The 20,624-nt window shown below is 49.5% G+C and overlaps 6 protein-coding genes across 6 annotated transcripts; 3 read left to right on the top strand and 3 right to left on the bottom strand.

Annotated features, from left to right (window-relative positions):
* Positions 1-152: 152 nt before the first annotated feature.
* On the bottom strand, positions 153-2,038 carry F5891DRAFT_984248 (WD40-repeat-containing domain protein; the record flags this gene model as incomplete). Its single annotated transcript, XM_041377411.1, has 5 exons — positions 153-842; positions 904-1,337; positions 1,392-1,743; positions 1,815-1,914; positions 1,962-2,038. 5 exons carry the CDS (start codon positions 2,036-2,038, stop codon positions 153-155), a joined length of 1,653 nt encoding a protein of 550 aa, XP_041221039.1.
* A 5,009-nt stretch (positions 2,039-7,047) lies between these two features.
* On the top strand, positions 7,048-8,345 carry F5891DRAFT_667972 (uncharacterized protein). Its single transcript, XM_041372711.1, has 6 exons — positions 7,048-7,465; positions 7,535-7,633; positions 7,707-7,793; positions 7,858-7,879; positions 7,936-8,029; positions 8,094-8,345. The coding sequence occupies exons 1-6, from the start codon at positions 7,100-7,102 to the stop codon at positions 8,254-8,256; spliced, it is 831 nt and encodes a 276-aa protein (XP_041221038.1). The 5' UTR covers positions 7,048-7,099; the 3' UTR covers positions 8,257-8,345.
* Positions 8,346-10,051: 1,706 nt separating this feature from the next.
* F5891DRAFT_1251974 (uncharacterized protein) lies at positions 10,052-11,494 on the top strand (the record flags this gene model as incomplete). Its single annotated transcript, XM_041369905.1, has 8 exons — positions 10,052-10,105; positions 10,164-10,181; positions 10,234-10,579; positions 10,632-10,711; positions 10,761-10,801; positions 10,855-11,008; positions 11,067-11,231; positions 11,287-11,494. 8 exons carry the CDS (start codon positions 10,052-10,054, stop codon positions 11,476-11,478), a joined length of 1,050 nt encoding a protein of 349 aa, XP_041221037.1. The 3' UTR covers positions 11,479-11,494.
* Positions 11,495-11,690: 196 nt separating this feature from the next.
* F5891DRAFT_1058627 (uncharacterized protein) lies at positions 11,691-14,487 on the top strand. Its single transcript, XM_041362801.1, has 4 exons — positions 11,691-12,185; positions 12,246-12,520; positions 12,578-14,286; positions 14,339-14,487. The coding sequence occupies exons 1-4, from the start codon at positions 11,780-11,782 to the stop codon at positions 14,418-14,420; spliced, it is 2,472 nt and encodes an 823-aa protein (XP_041221036.1). The 5' UTR covers positions 11,691-11,779; the 3' UTR covers positions 14,421-14,487.
* A 470-nt stretch (positions 14,488-14,957) lies between these two features.
* Positions 14,958-16,699, bottom strand: F5891DRAFT_667903 (uncharacterized protein). The gene is made up of 4 exons (XM_041372710.1): positions 16,422-16,699; positions 15,524-16,368; positions 15,271-15,475; positions 14,958-15,214 (listed from the first exon to the last, which is right to left on the bottom strand). The coding sequence occupies exons 1-4, from the start codon at positions 16,509-16,511 to the stop codon at positions 14,981-14,983; spliced, it is 1,374 nt and encodes a 457-aa protein (XP_041221035.1). The 5' UTR covers positions 16,512-16,699; the 3' UTR covers positions 14,958-14,980.
* A 1,392-nt stretch (positions 16,700-18,091) lies between these two features.
* F5891DRAFT_667883 (P-loop containing nucleoside triphosphate hydrolase protein) lies at positions 18,092-19,747 on the bottom strand. The gene is made up of 5 exons (XM_041372709.1): positions 19,605-19,747; positions 19,225-19,542; positions 19,070-19,173; positions 18,915-19,016; positions 18,092-18,863 (listed from the first exon to the last, which is right to left on the bottom strand). The coding sequence occupies exons 1-5, from the start codon at positions 19,645-19,647 to the stop codon at positions 18,192-18,194; spliced, it is 1,239 nt and encodes a 412-aa protein (XP_041221034.1). The 5' UTR covers positions 19,648-19,747; the 3' UTR covers positions 18,092-18,191.
* Positions 19,748-20,624: the final 877 nt, after the last annotated feature.

Below are 20,624 nucleotides of genomic sequence, written 5' to 3'. Positions count from 1 at the left end.
AATAATCCGACGAAACAGAGTAGTAGATCAAACCACTTGAGCACAAGAGTACATATGACCAGATCCGCAGAGAAGTATTCGTAACACGTCCCAAAATCCTGAAAAGACATACGCGTGCATTGAAACATGTGAGGGGAAGCACGAACGAGACCCTAAGCCCACTGTCCACTTCCCCACCAACGTTTTTCCGAACCACGTACGGCCCACTCAGCAACACCAGCCGTCGTCGCCACGTACAGGAAACCTCCTGTTGGATCGAAGCACGTCCCCGCAATATCCGCATCTTCATGTTCTGCCACCGTTCCTGCACGATCGACTTCTCCTTCCTCCCCATGTGTTCGCCGCGGACGCACTGGCAGGTAGGGGTGAAATACGGGTGTTGTGGTTGTGAGGCCGTACGGAGGGCTTGAGGGGCGATACGGCGGACTTGCGGGACGGTATGTTTGGGAAGAGAGAGGCGATGGGCTGATGGGCCGATATGGGCTTGGGGTGCGGTGCAAGTTCATTGGAGGTGGCGAGCCCCCACGTGACAAGCAGTCCACCTCGAGCTCATCGAGGTCCATCGTATCGCCCTCATCACTGCCACCTGTTCGATCTGACATCCTCGAGGGCGGTGCGCTCGTCCATGACGTCGTCCGGGGCAGTACACCGTGCGGAGGTATGACGACAACGCTGTCGTCGCGGCGTGCGGCACGTGCACTCAGTCGCCCTCCTGAATGCCTAAGTAGTGGAAGGGTGCGTGTATGAGCAGGAGGAGTTTTGCTGCAAGAGATGTTGGGCACGCGGATGATTTCTTCAGTTTCGAATGTTCGAGCATCAAGGACGTGCAGGAGATTGGTGTGCTGTATAAATTCCCATGATCAGCCTGAGTATAAAACGAGAATACTCCGAACTCGTGCACACCTCAGTATACGTCATTACCTCATGGCCTGCCCGCGCGCCAACTCCGCCACATCCGAACTTGACGCTCCGCGCACCCCATCCTGGGGCACGTGAGGTTCTGCGTGCCCAGTCCCATGGGTCATCACTCATCCACCCGTTATCACCACCGCCCCTCTCACGACCCGTATGCAGCACCTTTAGCGGCTTTGTGCTTCGCACGTCCCAGATTGCGACAACTCCTTCTTGACAAGCAACAGCGAACTTAAGTCCGTCGGCGCTCCATGCGGTGCTAAAGGACGCTACGAGAGAGTTGGGATGGATGGAGATGGCGGACGGGATCTGCAATGTTGTGACGCGATTGAAGGAAAGCCGAGCGCTGCCTGAAAGAGAGTGAAGGTAGATCCGAGGAGAGTCTCCGACTGAGAGTAAGGTACGGCCGTCGGGCGATATGGAGGCTGTACATGTCCATAGGGTTGAGTTATTTACTCACACGTGGGATGATAACGTACAATGATTCACAGGCTCCTTGAGCCTGAGGGCCCCACAGCATCTGAGGTCCTGTGCCCCACGGGCTCGGAGGGGCACGTCGTAGAGGCGAACTGTCCAGTCATTATTACTCACAACAAGTCGTAGTTCATTAGAACTGTCGAATGCGCGTGAAAGGAGGACGGAATTGTTGATGCTTCCACTGAGCTTGCGGGAGAATTGCCAGAGCGCACGGGTACGCGATGGACTGTGAAGTGAGAGATGAATCTCGGTGTCCTGACCACCTGCTGCGAGGAGTGTGTGCGGGGAATCAGGAAGGGTTAAAGAAGAAAGTGTGTTTGGGATGAATGCGAGATCGGCTACAGGTCTTGGTGCCTAGGAGCCATAAATGAGAATCGTCCTGCGACCCTTACATCACATAAAGACAAGGATAAATGAAAACGCACCAAGTCTGGAGCATGAAGGTCATGCTCAATAATCGACTTGTTATGAACGTAATTGACGATCCCAGCCTCGCGTGGACATATGATTAAATCTCGAAGTTGCCTACGGAACGTTTTAGTGACGAGCAACCACGAAGGATAGAAGCTTACACATGACCGATGGTAATGTCTGCTGGTGCGATGACACTTGGAGTCGCCGACGCCAGCAACGACGAGGTAAGAGCCATGACTAGGAGTGCTAGCCTTTATAATAATGGCAACTTGAAGATCTTGTGGAGGAACGATACACGCGGGAGGTTTTATGACACGCTAGAACAAAGGTACGAGTCTCAGTATTCGTTTCGAATCTCTATTAACAATTGTTTGTACCTAGAACAAAGGTACGACTAGATGTACGTCAGCGCTTGCGCTCGAACGTTACAGTGGGACTTGTACTTACGTCTCAGTATTCGTTTCGAATCTGAGACGTTTCGACGAAAACAGCGTCCTCTTATACGGTGAGTCTGCCAGCAATAGCTTTGATGAAAAATATATACTTAAAGAACGAAAAGATTGCCGACGTTGACACGTCGTCGACGTTCTCCGTTTGGAGACGCTCGCACTCGATGTGCTCTATTCTTCGGCCGTATCGTCCTTTCCTTTCTCAGCTCTCTCTCTCTCGGCCTTACTTCCCTCGGACACATCGGCTCTCAACACTCCCCCTCGAGCGTTATCCAAACACATCAATGTCCTCAACCTCTGGAGTCGGGGACGTGCCAATGGCTTCGTGAACGCGTCCGCGACATTGTCGTCACTGGGGCAGTAGATTATCTTGAAGGTACCGTCCTTCACGTGGCCGCGTACGAAGTGGTATCGCAGGTCTATGTGCTTGGTGCGCGATTGGAATTTTCCCGTCGAGACTAACGCTATAGCAGCTTGGTTGTCGCAGAAGATGGGTGTGGGGAGGTCTTGGACGTCGTAGAGCTCGCGGATGAGGAGTTGCAGGTAAAGTACTTCCCTTGCCACGCTGGTCAACGCTATGTACTCAGCTTCAGCTGTTGACAGGGCTATGATAGGCTGTTTGCGCGCGCTCCACGAAACGGGGCCTCCATGGAGCAGTACGATGTACCCGCTCATGGAGTGCCTATGTGGCTGCGATGCCCAATCGGCATCGACAAACGCCTCAATTCCTCCCTCGCTGGATCCCAACGTCAGCTCATAGTCTGCGGTGCCTTTCAGGTACCGCAGGGCGCGTTTGGTGGCCTCCCAATGGGGTCTCCCCGGATTCCTCATAAATTGCGACAGTGTTGCCACCGCAAAAGCGATATCTGGCCGGGTACTCGTAGCTGCGTACATTAACGAACCGATCGCGCGTTGATATGGTATGTCTCGCATAGCTTGGAGTTCGGCGTGTGTTGCAGGGGACTGATCTATGGAAAGGACAGTACCTGGTTCCATGGGCGTGTGCAGGACCTTCGCGTCCTCCAGGTGGAACCTTTCGAGGATCGTCTCGACGTATGCCTTCTGTGAAAGTGTCAAGGTGCGTGCTACGCGGTCCCTCGTCACCTTCAGCCCCAATAACCAGCTCAACTCCCCTAGGTCGCTAATCTCGAAGTGCGCGCGCAGCTCGGACTTAAACCGATGGATATGGGATATATGGTTGGCGGTGACGGCCATGTCGTCGACAGAGACGGTGATGACGACGTGTTCGCGCGAGGTGCGTTTGTAGAAAACGGCTTGATCTACTTTTGACCTGCTGAAGCCCATTTCATTGAAGGCTCCAGCTAGCTCCTGCGCCCACTCATATCCTGCTTGTTTGAGTCCAGGTAAGCTTCTTTTCAGCTTCAGTACCTTCCCTTCCTGACCATCCTTCAAGTATCCAGGGGGCGCTCGCATATATATGTCCTCCTGCAGACTCGCATATAGGTACGCACTTTTAATATCGACTTGGTGTATTTCCCAGTCGTGCTGAGCAGCCATCGTTAGGACTGCACGTATTGTGCTCATATTGGCCGTGGGGGCGAAGGTTTCGAAGAAATCGACCCCGTACTTCTGGCGCTGCCCATTTGCAACTAGGCGCGCGCGAAGCTTCAGCTTCTCGCCGTCCGGCCCGCGCTTTGTGGCCAGGACGTAATGGCATGGGATAAGGTTTACGCCTCGAGGTGCATCTACGATTTCCCACGTACCTAGCTTCTCGAGTTGACTGACTTCGTAATTGATGGCTTCTTGCCACTCTGCAGCGTCTGGGCCCTTCAAGGCTTGTTGGAGGGTCGGTTCTGGTTGGACGGCGGCCAATGCTAGGTGAATATGCGCCTCTTCATCCAAGAGGTCGAGTTCTGACGCTTCCAACAGGCTTTCCATGGTTAGGGCTGCCGTTTGGCCCTCATTCAGCGCCGCATAGTACCCTGGGGGTGGTCTTACCCTCGTCGACCTCGCTTCAGGAGTAGATGGTTGAGGTTGCTGGGCAGTAGACGGTTGAGGTTGCTGAGGAGTAGAAGGTTGAGGTTGCTGAGGAGTAGATGGTTGGGGTTGCTTAGGAGTAGAAGGTTGAGGTTGCTGTGGCATGGTGATGGGCTGGACGCTACTAGGTGAGTTATTATTACCGTTGCCGCTGTTATGTTCGTTGACTACAGCAGACTCCCCCTCGTCCGGCATACCATCGGCTGCCAGGATCGGCGTGAAGGTCACATTCCTCTCCACCGAGACACGCCGTCTGCCGGGCCAATACACCCGGTATCCTTTACTTTCAGCGTCTACCCCCACAAAAACTGCCTCCTCCGCCCTCGCCTCCAGCTTACCAGCCTCCAGCATATGGACGAAGACCCTGGCCCCAAATTCATGGGCCTGCGACAAGTCCGGCTTGGACTTGCGCACCAACTCGTAGGGCGTGCTACCTGGGATCGCCCTTGAAGGTAGGCGATTCTTGAGCCAAGTGGCGTAACTAACGGCCTCGGCCCACAGGTACTTTGGCATATCTCTGCCTAGGAGCATTGCTCTCGCATGCTCGACGAGTGTCCGGTTGAGTCGTTCGGCGACACCATTCTGTTGGGGTGAGTCGTGCACTGTTAGCTGCCGCTCTATACCTTGCTGACGCAAGTATTGATCGAACTCGGCGCTCAGATACTCTCCTCCTCTGTCCGAACGGATTTTGCGCACGCGCACACCTGGTGATTGACGGGCCACCCATGCCTCATAGGACTTGAACGCGGTAAGTGCGTCACTCTTTTGTTTGAGGAACTCGAGTCGCGTCTGCCGGCTAAAGTCGTCCGTGAAACTGACATAATATTTACAGCCTCCCAAACTCGTCGTCTGCGCCGGTCCCCAGAGGTCCGTATGGACTAGTTCTCCGTATGTAAGTGCGCGCATCTTCGTTTCTCTTGGGAAGGACTGCTGAGCTGACTTAGCTTTCACGCAGACTTCACAGAACTGGATGGCGGGCGCCGGATCTATGTCTATGCCCAGGATTAGGCCCTTCTTGACTGCGTCAAGAAGGGCCGCATGTGATACGTGCCCTAGGGCACGATGGACATCATTGATGGTAAGCTTTGTCCTGGCGACGTTGGCACGATGCTTACGGTCGGACGTTACAGCGTAAAGTCCCTGGACTTGGGGTATTTCTGCGATCGTCCTTCGTTCGGGGGGAGCAGACAGTATCCTGCACATTCCTCCTTCGAACAGCACGGCCAAACCGGCGGAGGCGATCTTATTGGTGGAGATAAGGGTAAATGCCATGGAGGGGGCATATAGGACGTCTTTTAGCGTCACGGTCGTTCGTTTCGAGCCCAACGGTAAGTCCATCCTCACGTCTCCTCGTCCTGTCGCATTGACAGTAGCTCCATTCGCAGTGTATATCTTCTGCGGGGCGATCTCAACGAAGGATACAAATTTTGCCCTATCCGGGCAGAAATGAGAGGTCGCGCCGGAGTCTACTATTGCTCCTCGGCGCTCTGGAGGTACGTCCATCGATTTTGCTATGACTGCGAGGTCTGACGTAGCGAAAGCGTAGTTGTCCTTTGGCTCCGGCTCTTTGGCTACATTGGCACTTTGTTTTTGGGTGCGTCCTCCTTGTCTCTGCCGTTGATTCGGCCCCTGACCTTCTTTTCCTCCACCTTTTCGCCAACAGTCACTCTTCCAGTGGCCCTTACGATCGCAGTTCGTACAGACTGCGTCGGGGTTGGATTTTGGAGCCGAGCTCTGCGAGCTCGTGCTCCTCCCTGCATTTGTTCTCGCGGAGAGCGCACTGTTGGTCCCGCGTTTGTTGGGACGTCGTTCGGTGAGTAACCGGTGCTCGTATTCCTCTGTGATGATGGTGATGAGTTCGTAGGGCAAGAGGGGAGTTTTCGTTATCTTGGCCGCTGCGTTCATCGACGACAGTAGCGGCCGGTAGGATTCAGGTAAGGACCCTAGGATGATGGCATGAAAGTCCGTATCAATGACGGCTACCCCCATTCCAGCTAACGACTCCCTCAGGCGCAAAAGCTCTGAAAAATGAGCCTTGACGTCACCACCTTCTTCGCACCTCGTCTCCTGGAGCCTCCGTCTCAGATCTATCTGGACGAGTTCGGTTTTGCCTTCATGTATGTGGCATATTTCCTTCCAGATTTCGGACGCGGATGCTAACTTTTGGACACGTAACAGCAGCCGATCTGTGATCGTGCAAAATATTTGCTGTTTTACGAGTGAGTTCTTTTGTTGATACTCATCGGTCTTTGCGTCGAGCTCATCGATTTCTTTCTGCGTAGGTGTTGTACCATCCGGCTTCGTAACGGCCCCCGTAGAGCTCTTTACGAAAGGCGTAGGCTCTTTAGCTCGTCCATCGGTATATCTCGTAAGTCCTCGTGCACCTATAGCCGTTAACGTCCTTTCCTTGTAGGTTATCCAGTTCGAGCCATCTTCGGCGAGCTTCGGGATGTTAAAAAGGTTTGAATTGGTGCTGGGAGTCGACAAGTCCATGGAGGAGACAGGGCTCATAACCTGTGGAGGAACGATACACGCGGGAGGTTTTATGACACGCTAGAACAAAGGTACGAGTCTCAGTATTCGTTTCGAATCTCTATTAACAATTGTTTGTACCTAGAACAAAGGTACGACTAGATGTACGTCAGCGCTTGCGCTCGAACGTTACAGTGGGACTTGTACTTACGTCTCAGTATTCGTTTCGAATCTGAGACGTTTCGACGAAAACAGCGTCCTCTTATACGGTGAGTCTGCCAGCAATAGCTTTGATGAAAAATATATACTTAAAGAACGAAAAGATTGCCGACGTTGACACGTCGTCGACGTTCTCCGTTTGGAGACGCTCGCACTCGATGTGCTCTATTCTTCGGCCGTATCGTCCTTTCCTTTCTCAGCTCTCTCTCTCTCGGCCTTACTTCCCTCGGACACATCGGCTCTCAACAGATCTTGCGTGTGACGTTGAGAACATCAGCTTACTGGGTATCCCATGCGGCCCGGATCCTCTGTGGATCTACCACGTGACCCAAGGTTCAACCATCTCCTCAGTCAATGTGAAGTCAACTCGGATTCACCATCACGCATCCGCGTCAAGTGTGGTTGGGGTATTACATGTGCCATGTGGCCCTTCAACATGGAACCACACAAAAGAACGAAGCAGCTATCGCACCGCCGTTAATGCGTTGAATAAACACGTCACTTTTGTGGGGGAAGATTGTTCAGTGAGTCGTCCTTCAAATTAACTGTGCTGACAGAGAGATAGACTTGATGTCGTCTGGGACACGTCGTAGCATTGCTGGGGAGGGCCTTGGGATAAAGCTATGGAGATTAAGACAGAATACAAGTGTGAAAGAAAACCTGCTTCGGAAACGAACAAGTTGTTAATGAACGTAAATTTCCCTTTTTCGCATGATCACTTTCAAAGTTATTTAAGATACTCATGATCTCTTTGCATTGTGACAGGAGATAGTGCGAGGTACCGCAGGTACTCTCATGAAGTTCCAACCACCCTATCAGTTCTGGTCGTCAGTCAGGTCATGCAGTTTTTCGGTCAGATAAACTCTTCCGCTATCATTTACATAGTGTCTCAGCTCACTGTGGTCATCGATTTGAGTCGTATCTTTTTTTTCTGTCAGGTAAATTGTTCGGTCGCTGAAATTGGTTTCTCAGAGCCTGATATATGTTTCCCTAGGTGCAGAGTATCTTTTACCACTACGAATTAATCGCCAGGACTTTGATCCATACCCCGATACACGTTCGTTCCCTACCAGTGTGCATGAGCGGTTGTAGGTGGAAAAACAAGAATATTGTTATCGAGGCCTACAATGATATCTTTTACCGTCCCTCCAGCGCAACAAAGCTCTCTTCAGAACATCCACTTGGCTTCATTGGACGCAGGAATATCTCAATTTGCGCCATACTAGTTGAAATACAAGATATCGATTTCCTCCCCGGCCACTTCGTTTCTTTGTATCTGAAGGTATTCCATGCCATAGACCACATGTGCGAGTAAAGTTCGCGCATAACAGTCTTCAGTCACCCCAGGGCACTTCGATTTTGTTTTGAGCACCAGCTCTTCCAAGCTCCAGAATTATTGACAAAGCGTCCTTTCCATCTTCATCTTGCAGTTGTGAGGGAATAAATTTTGAGTGTAAACAGAAATAGAATTATGCAGAAAGGCAGTGTTACCGTGGGGAGCATCCCAGTTCGGGTCTGCCGCATCTGTGCGAATAAACAATTCGCTGGTCCCATGGAACGACGGAGGCATTTGAAGTCCAAGCAGGAAGTTCATTAATGAAATGATTCATCATAGCCGAATTGAACAATGAATTTTCATGCCCCGTCAGCTCTATACACTCGGTGTCGACTACCGTTAAAGCCCGACTCGTTCTGGACACGCGATCTTACTCTCGAGTCTCGACTTGCAACTAATGGCGATCTTAAAGAATCTCGCTTACACAGACAATGTCGTTGGCAAGTGTCTCGGTTCAGTATCCAACAATCCGTGTAGCACTCCTTCCCAGACCAGCGGAAGACATCAATCGTCGATCCATGCCCACCCAGAGTTTAGTCGCGAAAATCCTCATTCAATCATGATGGCTAGCATGCACATGCAGCTTACAAGGTTACGAAGGATAAAACTCATCCAACAGTCGTCATCTTTAATCCAGATGGAATTATTAGAGCGACCAGTGAATATCAAGTGAGTGCTGTAGAGGAATACTGCGGCCTCATTTGTACAGGCTACAGCATGCATGTAGCACTAATGCGATAACATCCCCAATCCAGTCCTTTTGGAAACGTTGTGCTTGATTTGGAAGCACGAGTGGTTCGACGGTCACCAAGACGTTCGGCCAAGGGTGCCCTGTCTGTCCCTTCCATAGGCTCACTGAATGGGTGGCAGGACCTGGTTCGCAAGGTAGTGCCCCGAGTTTGCCCTGCCGCGGCAGCCTTCTTGATATCGTCTGGATTTTAGCGCGGACCACTTCTGCGGTCTTTACGGTCAATTTGAGCGCAGTAACACAGTACAGCAGATTTCCGTGTGATATAGCGTGCTCCTCATTGGTGACTTGATCTGACGCCGCCGGTTGACAGGGTTGCAATAAGTAGTGGATCAAATGAAGGCAACCTGTTTTGCATTGCTGACCGTCAGTCTGTATATATGACACAATTTCGTATGAGAGATGTTCTGAGCCTGTTTTCTCAGAATCGAATTTTGTGCCTTCAGAGATGGATCCAGACTCAGTGCGCGATCAAGATGAAGAAAATTCCATTGACATTCATTAGATGGTCGCCGACATGGTCCTCAATAACGCAATGATACAGACATAATATACCAGGGAGACAAACCTCACTAGTAAAACTGTATGTCACTGTGACTTGGGTCGATAGACTCGAACCTAACCACATACCTATTACCGATCATCCTCAGTGATTCTACAGTGGAAGATGAGATATAAATCGAAGGAAAAAGAGTGACCACTGGCAAACAGTTCGTGCTTGAGTGCTATCTAACCAGCGTTGATACTATACCGGTAACTGCAAAGGAAGGTGAATGTTTCCGCAGGCCAGAGTGCAAAATGAGCAATTCTAAGCCTTGACTTAGTAGTAGTGAAACTGTAAACCATTTTTTATAAAATTTGTCAGCAGTGGCTGAGAAGCCTGAGAACCACTACCAATTACATCCTTCTAACCTGAAGTGTGCACGATATCTGCGAGTGACAGACTTTCGTGGAGCCCCATAGACAGCACCATCGTTGACCTTTTATACAGTCTTTACTAACTCACGATCACCAGCTACCCTAATCATGCCTCCAAAGAAGCAGAACGTGCCTTCAGGCTCGAAGGTGAAGGAGGACAAGGTAGATCATCATGCAGCTCATCTGAGGAAAGAACTGATCGATCAGTTACTTCACGAAGACTTTCGGCATGAAGAATGTAGGCATGATCATATGCTTTTTGTTGACGTTTTTGTTGACCGTGTATACAGAAAAATAAATCTGCCAGGGTCCAGAAGCAGGTGCAGATTTTGCAGCAGCAGCAAGCTATGACTGGAAAGTCCAAGGAAGCGGTTGCAAAGGAGAAAGAAAAGGAACTGCGCGAGAAAGCGAAACTCGAGGAGGAGAAGCGCAGGAAAGAGGAAGCTGCTATGTTCAAGCCTGTTCAGACGCAGAAGGTACCTTTTGGAGTCGATCCAAAAACGGTGCTTTGTGCTTTCTACAAAGCTGGAAACTGTGAGAAGGGTAACAAGTGCAAATTCAGCCATGATCTCAATATTGGCCGCAAGGTGGAGAAGAAGAATTTGTATGAGGATAACAGAGAAGACAAGATGAAAGGTACGGTGCTCATGAGTCAACTGGCCGAGTTTCTCATCGTGTCCTTCATCAGATACTATGGAGAACTGGGATGAAGAGAAGCTACGGAATGTAGTCCTATCGAAGCACGGCAATCCTAGAACAACAACAGACGTGGGTCGGGATGCATCACCGCTCGGACCTCTACTCAACGTACGTATAGATCGTGTGCAAATTTTTTGTTGAGGCCATCGAGACTCAAAAGTGCGGAAATTTTGAATTCTTCAGTTTGACTGACTTAATCATTTTCTTTCAAGGTTTGGGTGGTTCTGGGAATGCCCCAATGGAAGCGAAAAGTGCCAGTATAGGCATGCCTTACCTCCTGGATTTGTGCTCAGATCGGAGCGCAAGGCCGCTGAGGAGGCAGCGAAAGCCAACACCATCAGTCTGGAAGATTTCCTTGAAATTCAGGCGAGTCTAATCAAGGAGTAAAGCAATTCCCAATGGATCTCACGTTGCGAAACCACAGCGCCACAAACTAGGCTCAAATCTAACTCCAGTCACTCCAGAGACTTTCGCCATATGGAAGAAAACTAGGATGGACAAGAAAGAAGCCGAAACAGACGCACTGCGGAAAGCAAAAGAAACGCAACATGCAGCTGGTAAGAACTCGGGCATGAGTGGGCGAGATTTGGTACGTAGTACTGAACAATACGCGGTCATCCCCTATTGACCCAAGACAATTTTAGTTCCAATACAATCCAGAATGGTTCGAAGACGACGAAGACGAAACCGAAGACTGGGATCTATCGGTATACCGTCGGGAGCAAGGTGACTCGGAAGATTTTGCGAGGGTTGCAGATGACGTTCAAAACGTCAGGATATATGATGACGGTGAAGACGGCGATTCTGGAGGGCCATTATCATCGGATGACACGTAGGATATTTTATTGTGTGCTCTGCTTCAGGAAGTCATATGAATTCACCCTTGTCGCTTGATAATTCCTCAGTCTCATATTTACTACACTCACGGTTGAAACGTTGACGTCTTGAATCACTTCGTACATAAGAACAGTCGGTTGATTTGGGTTTGACTTGCGTGACTCGGAGTACAAAGTCACCGTTCCGAAGACGAACCCCAAATATAATCAACGTCGAACGTAGAACTTCTGCCTCTTTCACTTATTTCTCTATTTGCCAGTCAACTCTTCCTATATAGCTCAAAACTCTTAGTACCTAAAAATGTCTCGCATTCCTCAACCATCTTCACGTCCAACGGTGAAGACGACTCTCGTGCCCCCTGCTCGCTCACGAGCTCCATCGCCGTCTAAGCCTGCTGCCAGTGTATCTTCTCCTCGCGTGAGGACTAAGTCGGTCCCAAAATCTCCGTCTAAGGCTATCCGTAGGCCACCGCCTGTCGAAAATGAACCACCTGTTCCCAAAACACCATTGAGTATCAAGGAAGCTGTCGCTCTGAGGCGAGCCGAAGCCAAAAAGGCTATATCTACTTCTTCAGGCCTTGGCAATAGCGCAGGCTTTGGTGAATTTGAGAACCTCGAAGACGTAAATCCGAAGAAGAACGAAGAAGAAACACTCGATTTGGGGAGGTGGTCTGTGAAAGAAACCATCGAGCGTGCTCGAAGCACAGGTGAGTGGATACGATTCGTGTCGGATGCGTGCCGTTGATCAGACAAGGTCACTATTGCAGGTGCCATCAATTTGTCCTCTCGCTCTCTACCATGCATTCCTTCTGCCTTATTTGACATTCATTTGGGGATAACTCCTGATCCATTGAAGTCTGCAGCTTCAGAGCCACCCATATCGTCCCCCACGGATACTCCATGTTCGTCCAGGCGGACTGGCCAACGAGAAGGACCAGCGTGGTTTGAAGCTCAAGACTTGCATGTACTCAAAGCATGGAATAACGATATTGTCGAAATACAGCACGAAATCTCCCTCTTTGGATCACTGAAGACCGTTGATGTAAGTGTTGACCACGTCCTCCCGTGATAAATGTATTTATATGTGGTCCGTCGCAAGTTGCATCAAAACAGGATTGTTCTCCTACCTGATACCTTTGCCGACCTTACGGCTTTAACTACCCTAGATCTTTCTCATAACTGCCTCACAGCACTACCTTCAAATATCTTCGCCTTATCAAATCTCACGGTCATGAAACTGTCCCATAATGCCCTCAGCGAGCTCTCCTTTGGTGCCCCGTTCTTGAAGTCTCCCTCACGCACAGCGCAACACGATACCTTCAGTTCCGGGGGATTCTTTGATCCTGTCATCACGAGAGCCTCGTCGCCATTGCCACGCCTTTCTGTCCTGGATGTGTCTCATAACAAACTCACCGCTTCCACCATAGACCATGCCAATTTGCCTCCGTTGATCACAAAAGCTGATTTTGCCGCAAATCCCCTAGCTTTAGGAGACTCCAACTCGACACTTGCATTTATACGAGCGCTCAGTCACTTGGAACATCTCAAGGAACTTCGCTGTGAAACCGCCGATATCGGTGATGATGCCTTCCCCAGTAACTTATCCACTTCGGAAAGTCATTGTTTTCCTCGGTTGCGGATCCTTGATATGGGTGAAACTCGGGCAACCATGGAAGGCTTGCAATCAGCATTATCTGGGCTGAAGCAGGACATTACATACGATTTGACTACTGAGGAGCCGCCAGAAGGTACTCTGAGGGTGTCTATCGGCAAAAAGGTTGTTCGGGAACCTTGGGAGGTAGAGGCGGAGAGAAGGGTGAAGAGCCGTGTGCCTAAAAGTGTGACAAGTACGGAAAGCGCTGGTCCCAGCAAAACAGACGTAGGCCAAAACAATACAGATGTTGTCAAGGAGGCTTGGGAGATCGAGGCAGAACAGGGTTTGTTAACAGAGGGTGGACGTCGACGGGCAAGAGCGGCAGCGGCAATGTCTGCAGCGGATATTGCACCACCTCCGAAACCTAGTCCCCTTATCGGGCACGGACAACCGCCCACGCCTGCTAGCCTCTCGCAACCATCACCGACCGCAAGTTTAACGAACCCTCAATACTACAAGGCTACCACTCAAACACTTACTTTACCCCCGCTCTCAGCCCCGACAAAGTCTCACGCTCGATCCTTCTCTTTAGCAACTCCATTCTCAAGTCCACCATCCTCTCGAGGTAAAACAGATTTTGCCCTGCCTACACCGACACTTCCCCTCGTTGCTATATCAGTGCAATCGTTCGCACAGACACTCAAGACTCTCGTGTTAAGCAACCGCAAATTTGATGTTTGCGCTTCTCTTCCAATCATTGGCGAGGTCTTACTTCCAAGCCTGGAGGAACTCGTTCTGGATGGGTGTGGATTCGGTGATCAGATCTCTGTGACACGTCAAGCTGAAACGGGGGCTACTTCTCTGCGCTCCAACGATACACTTCTACCTTTATTAACGCGCGTTTTCCCGAGTCTTCGGACGTTGGATCTATCTTACAACGTTCTTACGTCAGCTTCCCTGCAGCAGGACGCCCTGTCTTCCCTCATCCTGGCTGATAATTCCAATGGTCGTAAAGGTCTCAGGCATCTCAGACTCCGTGGCAATCGAATAGACGGACTTGATGCTTTCCAGGCCATCGCAGAACTGTTCAAAGGTAACCGTTCGGTGCCAGATTGGAAACTAGAAGAACTAGACCTCAGAGACAACGAGATTTCCAAGCTTCCTGCAGAACTTGGTCTTTTGCCTCTGGATGTCTTCTTGGTGGATGGTAACTTGTGAGTGATTCAGCGTGCGTTGATTGTATGGTCATGTTTACGTGCTTGGTAGATTCCGTATACCCCAGAGGAGGGTCTGGGAAAGGGAAGGGACAAGGGGCCTTTTGAGCTGGCTGAGGGGTCGCATGGAATGAAATGATACCCACACTGATGTAATTCCTTGTATTGGATATTCCTTAGTTTGATAGCGATGATGTTCTCTCGCTGTCTCGAAATTGCGAGTTGACGATGCAGGCATTTCATTCAGTGACTTATTTGGTGGCACGAGTCTTTGGTTTGGAATTCTTACCTTGCTGAAAAGCGAGACCAGACACCCTTCAGTTTGCTTGTGTATCGGTGCAAGCAGCATCAATGCATCAACATTGAATGCTGCACGAGATGGATGTAGATCCGTCACTGGTGATAATATCGAAGGAGTAAACAGCTCAAAGGTAAGCTGTTACGCGGCTGGCCAACAGGAGGCCATGTCCCGGTCTGACGATGACTGACAGACATATATTAGTTGATGAGACACATTATGGTCCTCAGTCACGATTCGGACGGTGACAGCACCATGGAACCAGCAAAATCAACTCGCTATCGAGCCTATATAGCACCAAAAACTTATCTAACAAAACTTGATACTCTAGTCCATTCAATTCGGATGTAATGTATAAACCGATATAGCGAGATATGATATAACTTCGGACGGCAGTCATTGCCTCCATGACGATTCCTTCGGCTCAAATTTGCGAAGATCACTCATGCTCTTCACCCACTCCTCACGTCTATGCCTGCACGAAGCGAGATAGCTAAGTTGCTCCGGCGTAGGATGGTGGACGTGGAGCACAAACAAATAGTCAGATATGTCGCTCTGATGGACCACTGAAAACTTGTTTTCTCCACCTCTGATGAAAGCAGAGATGTCGATGCAATTGTCTGGGGTGACCTGTCAAAACGAACCTTTCAACTTCATTGTAATTTAGTATGCATACTGATACTCACGAAAAGCGGTGGAGCTAGCGGAATGATAAAATCCTTCCCGTTCCGCTTCGTCTGCAGTGAAACGTCCCCAGATGTGGGCCACGTGCATGGCGAGTACATCAGTGTCTCAAAGCATGGCGTAGGTCTATCACCTTCTAGTGGATGGAATGGAAGACTGGGGAGATGATAGCAAGCGAACGACACACAAACACTTTGTTCCAAATCTCTGTGAACCGTTAAATTTGTGTACAGACAAGATAAAATTGTCACATACGAGCTTAGTGAGGACTTGGTATGCTTCGACTTCGCCCACTGAGCTATTTGGGAATAATGTGAATCGAGGTTGAAAGTGATGTTAAGAGTCTCGAGAGCCGATGCAAGTCCTCGCCAATAAATCATCATGACCATTTGCCCTCCAAATCTCGGGGAATTAACTTGCGGAGTGGTGACTGGATACGACTGAAATTCGCCTTGTTTGACTACTAAATGGTTCGAGGGTGTCCCAGGTGGCTTCGTTGAAGCTAGGAAATCCGTGGTTTGCTTTAGCGAGGACATAGTGACATTGGGAGCAACGTTTTCTGGCGCGCTCGAGGGATGCTTCTCTGGATCTCGAGGAACATTTTCCAGTTGTGAGTCACTCATATTAATATCAGTTACAGCGGGCGTGATTCTTTCTCCGTTAGATCGCTTGATGTCCACAGGAGCTGGAACCCGGGCAAAAGTACTCGTCTGATAAATGATTTCCGCAGCTGTAGGCTGGTTTGCTGTCATCGGTCCACTGAGTGACGGTCTCGGATATATCCTCCCTGGCATGCGAGACGGCTTTGGCTTCTCTGCAGCAGGGGCCCCTGCTGCATTATTCAACAATACAAACGTACCAGTTGGATCCGCCACAGGACTTGCTATCTTTGAATTACGGGCAGCAGCTAGCTGTTCTAGTTGTGCCTTAAACCATTGTAGGTCGCGGTTTTTGATGTGCTCGGGTATTGAAGGTCCCTCAGGCTTGAGTCGGCGCTTAGGCCGCGGTTTTGGGATAGCCCTAACTTCTCTGGATCCAGCATTGGTCGGGGGAACTGCTGAGCATAATGTAGATGTGGTACTAAAAGTCTGCATTGTTGCCTGTAAATTTGTATGTCAGATCACGAATGAACAGGGCATGTGGCGTATCTTACAGGCGATTGAACTGAGTCCGCTTGCGAACCGCTAGGAAACGCGAGCTGCGTGCTTAGGATCGCGTTCTGCGCCAGTGTGATTGCTAGCATACCTCCTGAGGTAGTGTTCTAGGTAAGATTATGCCCCCATTCCTTGAAAGAGATCAAGCTTATATGTGTACGGAAAGAAAGAAAAAGAACTGTACAGCCAAGTGGGCATAAAACAAAGACTTTCTTTCCAACATAAAGGTTGCTTTGTCGAAAGCTTTGACAAATGTCAAATTTTGCGAGGAAGCAACTTTGAGATTGATAGGCCGCTACCGTGTGACCCACGTCAATAAAGGCCTTTCTGATGCAACCACTACCTTACACGTTGTGTTGTTGGCAAAACTACTGAGTTTTGCCAACCGATCTCAGACTACGTGTCGAGTGCATTGGATGATTGAGGTGCGAGGTGTGGAGTGAGTGAAGGAAGAGGAGAAGGCAGGGGCAGGATCATATTAAGGAGAACGCGGGTGAGTGAGTAGAAGAAGGTGAGTACATGCTTTTTTTTTTTACTTTGATAGAGCTTGAAATTTTTGGAAACGATACATGGAGGTCAGTTAACGTTAAGTTTCATGAACACATGCGGATTGCAAATGCTCACGGATATTTTTAGCTTGCATGTCGCCCTAAATACTGATGATGCATCCGCTTGGCCTCGAGCAGCCTGGCAGGCAGCAGGCCTTACATAAGTTCTACACATGTTGGGCGGACATGCTTCAGCACTGGAAAGTATTGTGCCTTTCATGATTATCCTTCGATTTCATGTTTCTCATATCTCGCATGCATGCAGTGATTGCTGGCCAGATCTTACCGTTCAATCTAATCGCACGCCAGCGGGCCATTATGTTCTTCTCTCCACGGTCACCTGCTATGGTCAGTGGAACACCGCCATCAAGGTTGCAATTGCCGACTGTAGTGTCTTTTGGAATGAGACCCTCACGATCTGTGGAAGCCCGTTGATGTTTTCCTCCAGCTCCTCCAAAGAAGTTCGCCTCAAAATTTGCGCCTCATTGCGAAATGCTCGATCCAGGCGAACCTGCGAGTACAGTCGAGACGATTTTATAGCGATGACTTGCACACGACGGTCAGTCCGGTAAGTTCTTACCTCTCACAATGTCGCTGTTCTGACGGCGGTCCCGAAGTGTCACTCCCGGTTGTTGATAATCAGCACATATCCCTTGAATTGGAGGCACGGTGTAAAAATACCACACCACGATGCGGACGGTATCGTGCAGGCATAATCAATTCAACGACTTACGATCATTGCTAATATAGTCAAATTTTAAGAGTAAGATCGGTCTCAGTACTGATACAGCACGCGATGCATACACCCTCTTTTAGCATCGATAGCTGCTACCATTGACTCGACGTAGGATATCACAATGATCCCTGTCCGAGTACAACCCAAGCGGAGCTCACATAAGGTTACTGAAAATTCACCGTTATCACCTAGTAGTAAGTAGAGGAAGAAACTGCATAGACTCTCAATAAACTGTATACTAATAGTACATCCATAAACATGAGTATTCTCAACAACCTCGATCATCAATCAAAGAACCGAAGAGAGGTGATTCTGTATCCAAGGAAGAGGACTAGCCTACAATATCAACTTGATAGAAAAAAAAAAGAAATAGGAATAAAAGAATGAGATGGTGTGGATATGGCGAGCCAAAATAGATGTGAAGGAGTGTACCGGCCATGTATGACAAGGAAAATAACATATACAGGAACAAGTCATGGTCATTTTCAGTCCCTTGAGCATGACGACGCGCACCACAATCCTGCAATACCATTGGGTCGATCATTGACAGCGTGATGCGAGCAATTGTTGAGAAGAAGATTACGTAGAGTGTCACTCGACTCTGCAATGCGACGAATGTGATCGTCTGGGATGCCTGGGTATTCCTGAAGCGCCGTGACGCAAGCATGGCCTGCGAAATGCATGCTCTTAAGTTTACCCCTGTTTTTATCCCACCAGCTCTCCATGTTCGTTTCGTCCTCCAATCTTGTAATAACGATGACGATCGGGACCTTCTTCTTGCAGACCTTGGAGTAAAACATGTCGTAGGCCCGAATGATGGCGCTACGAGCAGTCGTGCTGGACACGCAGTACACCAGAAGGTCGATGCCACCTGACGGCGAAGTAGAGCTCATGAGACGACACAGTAAGTTCTTCAACTGCCTTTTGGCCTCCGCATCCGGCACTGAGCCCGGAGACCCTTCTCCAAGACCCGCAGTATCAAACAGGACGAATTTCTGGCCTGAAATTTCTACTGGGTAGCGTTGAGCGGTGGAAGTGCATCCATGTGCGTCATTGGATGTCTTCGCAAGCTGTTTTTGCGCGATTGTGTTGATGATAGAACTCTTGCCTGCGCCAGCTTCGCCAAAAATAACAATGTTTCTTCCATATGGGGACGTCTGCTATACTTTATTAGCAAGCAAGGTGTGACTTGAATTCAAAACACGCACTTCAGGGTCACCCGATGGCGCGTGTGGTAGTGGTGGTTGTCCTGCTATGTCGATCGATCGAACCGCCGCCGGAGGGCGCACAGGTTGATCACTTGCAACGCTCTGAAAGTCGACTGAATTAGCAAAGATCACAAAATATTGAATCAATTTTATACCTGAGCAGCACTGCCCGCGGCGTGATCGGCAAGCTGCGTTGTTTTTATTCGCTGCGCTTTCAAGGTAAGAGACATGTATTGATTACCAACAGCTGGACATGATACTTTAAAATTGCCGTCAGGGGACGATGATGTTGCTGAGGGTGAGGACTTACTGGTCTGCACGTCGTTTACGAGTACTTGTCCGAAAGTCGTCTCAAATGCACCTACACACTCACTTGGTCCAGATTCATACGAAGCGTGAAGTTCGAGGTGGATTGCTTTTGATTTTCTGGAAAAGATTGGCATGAGACGCAGGGGAGACAGCAGAGGGTGCCCATGGATAGTGAACGTCTCGTTCCACGAAACGCTGCAGTCAGGCGCTGTAGCCTTGGTGGTGGTGTTCCATTGACCATTGGATGTAGAGACGATGACATAATGGCCAGTGGGCATGCGAATAGATGGAACATTGGGAAGGTTCGTGGCTGCGATAACTGTATATATACGGCAATACGTGAGAAATGGGAAACTGAACGATGTATTGTGAGTTCTTTACCTTCAAGTGCTAAAACAAATCGGCCAATATACATGTTAAACATGGTTCATACCAGTATATACAACGAGACAACGGTTGAATGTTGAGGAAGGGTTTGGAAGAAAGGAACAAGCGGAACTTGCTCACTTTATAATGGACATGCAAACCAGCCGATTAACACGTCAGCCTTTCCATTGAAGCTGGACTGCACTAGTGCTCTATTGGAAATTTCCAATAGGTGCCTTGCGGTGTTGACAAATCGAGATGGGCATGCACATATGCAAAGATCATCGATCAATTGATCACTCCACAAACCTGGGATGTAATCAATGTGGTGCAGTCACAAAGACCTCGCAAACGCCGGGCCACATCGTGCAGACGATAACGACAAAGTATTTGCCAGCGTTGAGGCGACTCTCACTGCGAGAAGGACATGAAGTCCTGCCGTTTACGAAGCTGTCTGTGCCATGTTAGTCACAACTTACGTTGACCTCGGTTTGCAGGTCCATCTCGTTGCTCTCCATGAGTCTTATGGTCCCGCTTCATGGGACACGCATTTTTTGGCCGGAGCCTCCCTTTGCTGTGAGTACAAGTCCCTGAGCGCATCTATTAACTCAGTAGCAAAGATCTCAAGGCCTCACCCACCACTGGGTAAGCAATATTTCCTCATTCTGAAGTCAAAGGTCACCGCCCTAGCGCGTATCTTTTCTATGCTGTTCCGCTAAATTCTACCCTCAACCCCTTCGTGCGCTTTCACTTCCTACAGCCTATGAACGTCAGCACCGATGGACAAACCTCAATTGGAGTCACCGAATCGACACTTACAGCGAAGAGCATTCCTCGAGGGAGCGCTTCCCCATCCAGCGCCTTTTGGCTTCCACATCCTCGTGTCCCCGTCTTCCTCGTGTCTGCCACCCTTTCACATGCAGAACTTTGATGTGTATTATGGCATCTCCTTCACAGTCTTTTGTCCTTCACAGATGAAATTGGAAAGATGAACCAAGTTAAATTCTCGCTGGGTGAGATGAGGATGCAACAGAA

This window comes from Suillus fuscotomentosus (genome assembly GCF_016647785.1).
Source record: "Suillus fuscotomentosus strain FC203 chromosome Unknown F5891scaffold_66, whole genome shotgun sequence".
Lineage (NCBI taxonomy): Eukaryota > Fungi > Basidiomycota > Agaricomycetes > Boletales > Suillaceae > Suillus > Suillus fuscotomentosus.
Note: the sequence above shows the minus strand (reverse complement) of the source record. Positions and strands in the feature narration are given on the sequence as shown.

What these genes read in the sequence shown, in the direction of transcription:
- F5891DRAFT_667972 (XM_041372711.1), top strand. Translation starts at nt 7,100, where the DNA reads ATGTGCTCTATTCTTCGGCCGTATCGTCCTTTCCTTTCTCAGCTCTCT. An exon ending in TTGTGGGGGAAGATTGTTCA is followed by an intron (nt 7,466 to 7,534) that starts GTGAGTCGTCCT and finishes GACACGTCGTAG; the next exon opens with CATTGCTGGGGAGGGCCTTG. An exon ending in CGAACAAGTTGTTAATGAAC is followed by an intron (nt 7,634 to 7,706) that starts GTAAATTTCCCT and finishes GCATTGTGACAG; the next exon opens with GAGATAGTGCGAGGTACCGC.
- F5891DRAFT_1058627 (XM_041362801.1), top strand. Translation starts at nt 11,780, where the DNA reads ATGTCTCGCATTCCTCAACCATCTTCACGTCCAACGGTGAAGACGACT. An exon ending in CGAGCGTGCTCGAAGCACAG is followed by an intron (nt 12,186 to 12,245) that starts GTGAGTGGATAC and finishes TCACTATTGCAG; the next exon opens with GTGCCATCAATTTGTCCTCT. An exon ending in GATCACTGAAGACCGTTGAT is followed by an intron (nt 12,521 to 12,577) that starts GTAAGTGTTGAC and finishes GTCCGTCGCAAG; the next exon opens with TTGCATCAAAACAGGATTGT.
- F5891DRAFT_667903 (XM_041372710.1), bottom strand. Translation starts at nt 16,511, where the DNA reads ATGCTAGCAATCACACTGGCGCAGAACGCGATCCTAAGCACGCAGCTC. An exon ending in CGGACTCAGTTCAATCGCCT is followed by an intron (nt 16,369 to 16,421) that starts GTAAGATACGCC and finishes ACAAATTTACAG; the next exon opens with GCAACAATGCAGACTTTTAG. An exon ending in ACCAAGTCCTCACTAAGCTC is followed by an intron (nt 15,476 to 15,523) that starts GTATGTGACAAT and finishes AACGGTTCACAG; the next exon opens with AGATTTGGAACAAAGTGTTT.
- F5891DRAFT_667883 (XM_041372709.1), bottom strand. Translation starts at nt 19,647, where the DNA reads ATGTTTAACATGTATATTGGCCGATTTGTTTTAGCACTTGAAG. An exon ending in ATTTGTTTTAGCACTTGAAG is followed by an intron (nt 19,543 to 19,604) that starts GTAAAGAACTCA and finishes GTATATATACAG; the next exon opens with TTATCGCAGCCACGAACCTT. An exon ending in CGTAAACGACGTGCAGACCA is followed by an intron (nt 19,174 to 19,224) that starts GTAAGTCCTCAC and finishes GCAATTTTAAAG; the next exon opens with TATCATGTCCAGCTGTTGGT.